The 5676-nt window shown below is 53.3% G+C and overlaps 1 protein-coding gene and 1 non-coding gene across 2 annotated transcripts; one reads left to right on the forward strand and one right to left on the reverse strand.

Moving 5' to 3' along the window:
- Positions 1 to 342: 342 nt before the first annotated feature.
- Positions 343 to 4276, reverse strand: BAX (BCL2 associated X, apoptosis regulator). Its single transcript, XM_024768819.1, has 6 exons — positions 4181 to 4276; positions 3559 to 3610; positions 3321 to 3467; positions 2803 to 2938; positions 989 to 1093; positions 343 to 512 (listed from the first exon to the last, which is right to left on the reverse strand). The coding sequence occupies exons 1-6, from the start codon at positions 4212 to 4214 to the stop codon at positions 408 to 410; spliced, it is 579 nt and encodes a 192-aa protein (XP_024624587.1). The 5' UTR covers positions 4215 to 4276; the 3' UTR covers positions 343 to 407.
- A 417-nt stretch (positions 4277 to 4693) lies between these two features.
- On the forward strand, positions 4694 to 4810 carry LOC112415696 (small nucleolar RNA SNORA61). The gene has a single exon (XR_003006351.1). It is a non-coding gene; the product is annotated as a small nucleolar RNA SNORA61 (small nucleolar RNA).
- Positions 4811 to 5676: the final 866 nt, after the last annotated feature.

Raw genomic sequence — 5676 nt, forward strand, 5'->3', positions numbered from 1 at the left:
CGGGTCTGGGCCTGGCACAGTGCTGCCTCTAACACAGTACCCTAGGCTGTGACACATGAGTCATGTGATCTCGAGCCACCTCGGTTCCCCTCAGGACTGTGGGCTCCTTAAGGGCAGGGCCAAGACTTAACTCACCACCTACCCATAGAGGGCACCAGGCAACCTCAGAATAAGATGGGTCAGCACGTGAAGCCTGGCCTCCTGCGACAGCCAGGAAGTGGGCCCAGTGACTCAGACTCTGAAAGTGTGGCCCGAAAGAGGTTTATTGCCCCCCGAAGACCACTCCTCCCCACCCCACCCCAATAATTACAAAAGTAAGAAAAATGCCCATGGCCCCCAGTCCCCACCCCTCCCGGAAAATGCCATAATTTATGCAGAAAAGACACAGTCCAAGGCCGCTGGTGGCCTCAGCCCATCTTCTTCCAGATGGTAAGCGAGGCAGTGAGTACTCCGGCCACGAAGATGGTCACTGTCTGCCACGTGGGTGTCCCAAAGTAGGAGAGGAGGCCGTCCTGGGGATAGGGACATGAGGCACTTCAGCAGCTCAGCCAAGGGGCAGGCCCTGGGCCAGCACGTGAGGGGTCACAGAGAGGTCAGAGGGCATGAGTGGGGGCAAGGGCCTAAGATTAATGGTACTAAAGAGTTGGGGGCCAAAGAGTTATCATAGAACTTGAGGGATTCCGAAGGAAGTAGAGGCACCAGGGAGGGCAGAAGGCGCTAGTCGGGTCGAACTTGAGGGATTCCGAAGGAAGTAGAGGCACCGGGGAGGGCGGAAGGCACTAGTCGGGTCAGAGGTCACCAAGAGGTCAAGGGTCATGGAGAGGTCAGTGGGTGCCATATGAATCAGGGTTGATCAGACATGTAAGAAAACGCATTACAGAGTACATCTGATGATCCGAAAATGGGGAGGGGGGCACCACTGTGGTGGGCTCAGGAAGGCCCAGGGGTCCCAGAGGAGTGGGGGATTGGATGGGGTTAGGGGCCTCACCCAACCACCCTGGTCCTGGATCCAGCCCAGCAGCCGCTCTCGAAGGAAGTCCAGGGTCCAGCCCATGATGGTCCTGATCAGCTGGGGCACCTTGGTGCACAGGGCCTGCAGGGAGTGGGCTGGGCCTTAGGGACTAAGCCTTGTCCTCACTGCCTGGGGCCGTGGCCCCCAGCCTCCTTTCTCAACTCTCTGCCTCCCCTCCTGCCCTTCTGCAGTCTCTTTTCCACTCACAGTCAGAATGAGCTTCATAAATTGTAAAGTGGATCTGGTCACTGTCAACTTCCCTGCTCACAAACCATCTATGGCTCCCTAGTACCTCTGGGATAAAAAATCAAAAGCACATCTTGGCCCACAAGGCTCTGTGTGAAGCCTCTGACCTGATCACATTCCAATTTTCCTCTTCTTTTCTGTGCCTCACTGCCCTTCTTCCATATCTTTTTTTCTTTTTTAATTTTAAACTTTTAAAATTTTTTCTTTGGCCACTCCACACAGCTTGTGGGATCTTAGTTCCCCGACCCGGGATCGAACCCGTGCCCCCTGCAGTGGAAGCACGGAGTCCTAACCACTGGACCGCCAGGGAAGTCCCACCCTTCTTCCGTATCTTCATTCCCACCAAATTCTTAACCTGCTTCAGGACCTTTGTACATGGACATTAGACCTCACAGCTCAGGTCTAATGTCACCTCCCCAGAGAGGGCTTTCTGACCTTCAGACCAGGTAAGGCCTGACGCCTGCTCTTCAACTCCCTAAGCTTCCCTACTCAGCCTTTATCTCGCTGCTTCTCACCTGCTGTCCCCAGCTCCACACGGAGCCCTACCATCACCCTGACTGCTGTCCCCCTCACCTCTAACATTCAAGCCCCATCAGCTCAATCTTGCAAACACATTAAGAAATCTACTTCTCCACCTCCAATGCTGCCCCCTGACTCCAGGTTAGTCTTCCGTTAGCCAGGACTATTACAGGTACCTCTTTGTCAGCGTCCCAGTTTTTGCCCTTGTGCCCCATAATCCATTTTTCTACCCAAAAGGGCAAAAATAATTTGCTGGGCTTCCCCTCCCCCAATATTTTACAATGAGAATCTTCAGAGAGAAAAGTTAAAAAAATTTCTAAGCGTACAGGCACATACACACAACCTAGATTCTACAATTAACATTTTGCTCTCCTTGCTTGAAAAGTCTTTTCTATTTATAAATCAGGTCACCTCACTCTCTTGTTTAAAACGAGCCAATCACTCCTGTCACACTCAGAGTAAAGCTAGTCTTTACAGCGGCCCATAAGACCCTCGCAATCTGCCCTCATCTCTCACCTTCTCCCCCCCTCACTCTGTTCTAACCACATGGGCATCCTCATTGCCTACAACACACTAGGCTTGGCCCTACCTCAGGGCCTTTGCATGTTCTGCCCCTCTACGGGATGCCTTTTCCCCCATCTTTATACAATATATCACTGCATCTTTCTTGTCATTCCAACTTAAGCTTTCACGTCACCTCCTCTTAGAAGTCTTTCCTGACCACTTTGCCCAATCACGTCACCCTAGTTTACTTCGCTCAGCACTCATCATACGACGTGGGCTCCCTGAGAGCAGGGACCTAGCCTTTTCTGTTCTGTGTCCTGGGTGCCGAGTACAGGTCACACACACCATAGGCCCCATAAATGTTTGTTGAATGAATAAATGAATGAAAAAGCAGACAAGCGGTCCATAGCTGCCTCTCTCCATTCCCTCTGTGGTTACTGGGCTGCCACAGGGGTTGACCTCACGAGTCCCAGGTCCTCATAGGGGAGCCTGCCTGGGCTCACAGCCCTGCAGCCGCCCACCTTGAGCACCAGTTTGCTGGCAAAGTAGAAAAGGGCGACAACCCGGCCCCAGTTGAAGTTGCCGTCAGAAAACATTTCGGCCGCCACTCGGAAAAAGACCTCTCGGGGGGAGTCTGTGTCCACGGCCGCGATCATCCTGCAGGAGAGAGGAGAGCCAGTGCTGGGGAGGGAGGATCAGGTGGAGTGTGGAAACTCTGGTGTCCACCCCATACCAAAGATAAGGAAACTGAGGCCTGAGCCAGGAAGCCATCATGGGGGAGAGCCACGAGGTGGACATTGAGGAAACTGGGGAAAATGACTCCCTGAAGGAGAGTTTCAAGATCCTAGGGCAGGGGAGGGCTGGGAGTCCAGAGTGCTGAGTTGAGTGGTGGGGCCCTGGACCCCTGGGTCTGACGGAAAAGGGGGCTGTGGGCCTGGACTCCAGGCTCCCAGGGAAAGTGGGGGTTGGGAGCTGGGACTCCTGGGTTCTGAGGGAGAAGGGGCTCACTGGCTGGACTCCTGGGTTCCAGGGACCACACCTCTGCAGCTCCATGTTACTGTCCAGTTCATCTCCAATGCGCTTGAGACACTCGCTCAGCTTCTTGGTGGATGCATCCTGGGGCGCCTGCTCCAGGCCCAGCTCGGGTGTCTCTCCCCCCATTCGCCCTGCTCGATCCTGGATGAAACTAGAGTGGGAATGGAGTTGCAGGGAATGCAGAATCAGAATGGGGCCTCACTCCTCAAATCTGCTCCGCAATAATCAGACCTCAAACTCACCCCTGAAGCAAAAGGGCCCCTGTCTTCATGATCTGCTCAGAGCTGGTGGGCCCTAGAGGAGAAAGGAGGTAAGAGGTGCCTGGACTCTTGGGTCCTAGGGGGATCCAGGGAACTGGAGTGGCTTATGATCCCTGAGGGAGGACAACGCTAGGGGACCCTGCATTTCTGGGTCCCTGGTAGATAAAGTGCCTGGGGGCCCAGGCAGCTGAGTCCCTGATGGAGAAAGAGGCAGGAGTCCTGGGCCTGTATCCTTCATTCTTCCGGGGGAGGAGGCTGAGGGAACACTTCATGCAACCAGACCCCTGGCCTGAGGGGACTGAGGGGAGACCCGCCCCTCCCACCAGGAAGTGGTGCCGGCAACAAGCCCGGGCCTGCCCCGTGGGCTTGGATTATGGGGTTCCCCAGCTTCTCGGGGGTCCGAAAGCGCCAGACAGGAAGGGATCCGGACGCAGAGGCCAGAGAGCCCGGGACCCCGGGAGTGGGTGGAAGCTGGCAGCGCCGGATCCCGGAGTTTCTGCCCCGGAGTGCTTGGCGATCGCACGGCCCCATACCGGCAGGAGGGATCCTGGGGTCGGCCGGCGAGGGGCTCGCCCTCCTCCCGCCCGTCCGCCTCCCGCCTCACCCCCGCCTCTGGGTTGCTCCCCGGACCCGTCCATCACCGCCGCTCCCGCCGCCGCCTCTCGCCGGGTCCGCCCGGGCGGCCGCAGCACGCCCCTGGTCACGTGAGCGCCCCGCTGAGCGTGCGTCCTCTCACGTGATCGCCCCGCAAAATGGCTGCTGCGAGCCGCTGCCCCGCAGGGCTACCCGGACGCAGGACCGCACCTGCCTCACCTGCTCCGGGAAGGCTCGGCCCCTATCACGTGACTGCCCAATCAGCACTCCCCCTTAGGAACTGGTTGTGGCGCCATTCCACCAGGCACGCATTCAATCGCAGTTATAACTTTTATTCATTCATTCATTCCTGCAATATTTTCAAAAGTTTCGGTTGGGACTTGAGCCCTTGCCAGGACAGAAGGAATATCAGAGGCCGAAGATAGGATTCTTTGAGGCAGGACGTTCCAGATGACTAAAGTCTATGAATGTTTATATGTGTTTCTGTGAAAATAAAAAGAATCTGAAGTTCAAAAAGTGATAGATTGTTTCCCATCAGACCTGAACCTTGGTCTTGGTGGTCGTAAGAGGAGGAATAGTAGTACTGAAGCTGTGCTCATGGTGTCTGTTTATATAGCATGTGGGCTAGTTTCAAACAAGGTTGAAAAAAAAAAAAAGTGATAGATTGGTGATAGATTGGCAGGGTGAGGACAGAGAGGCTCCTGGGGTGTCCGAAATGTGCTATATATTTATCTGGGTGGTGATTACTTGGGCATACACATATTTAAAAATTCACTGAGTTGTACACATAAGACGTGCAGTTTACTGTATGGAAATGATTATATCTCCCTTTCAAAAGAAAATAGTAAGAAGAAAAAAGAACTGAGATTAGAAAAATAGGCTGGGGCCAGATGATGAATGGTTTGGGCATATAAGAGAAGGGAATCTATGTCCCAAGGGTGGCTGGGAGCCACGGCAATTGAGGATTATAGGTATCTTAATCCATCAGCCTGACAACACCAGGAATATAGTCTGACAAATTAAAGTTTATTGACCCACTGAGATGATGGAGACCACACAACAGAGAAACCATGGAGCATCTTGACAAAGGAAAAAGGTAGAGTTATTATAGGATTTGGAGGAAGAGTGGAATTTAGGTGATGACTGTATGTTAGGCTCAAAGCCAAGCAGTGTGTGGACTGCAAAAGGAACCAGGGTCCTGTATCCTTGCAAACTACAAGATAAACATAGATGTGTAGTGTTGGGTCCAGAAACCCTTTACTCTGCACCTGGGTTGGAAATCAAGGCTGCTACTATGTATCAAATGACTTCAATCCTACAGGCAAGAGTGGGATGTTTCATTTTTACTGATAGAATTTCCAACAGTGTGAGTAAGAAAGCATGTCCTTGGGAAATAGTGTTTCATGCTAACTTTGAAGCTGGCTTTATTTGTGTCTGTTATTCCAGCCCAATGAATTAGCCCTCCCTCCATCCCAGTTACAGAGAAGGAAGAAAGGGCTTTTAATG

This window comes from Neophocaena asiaeorientalis, unplaced genomic scaffold (genome assembly GCF_003031525.2).
Source record: "Neophocaena asiaeorientalis asiaeorientalis breed wild unplaced genomic scaffold, Neophocaena_asiaeorientalis_V1.1 scaffold629, whole genome shotgun sequence".
Classification (NCBI taxonomy): Eukaryota; Metazoa; Chordata; class Mammalia; order Artiodactyla; family Phocoenidae; genus Neophocaena; species Neophocaena asiaeorientalis.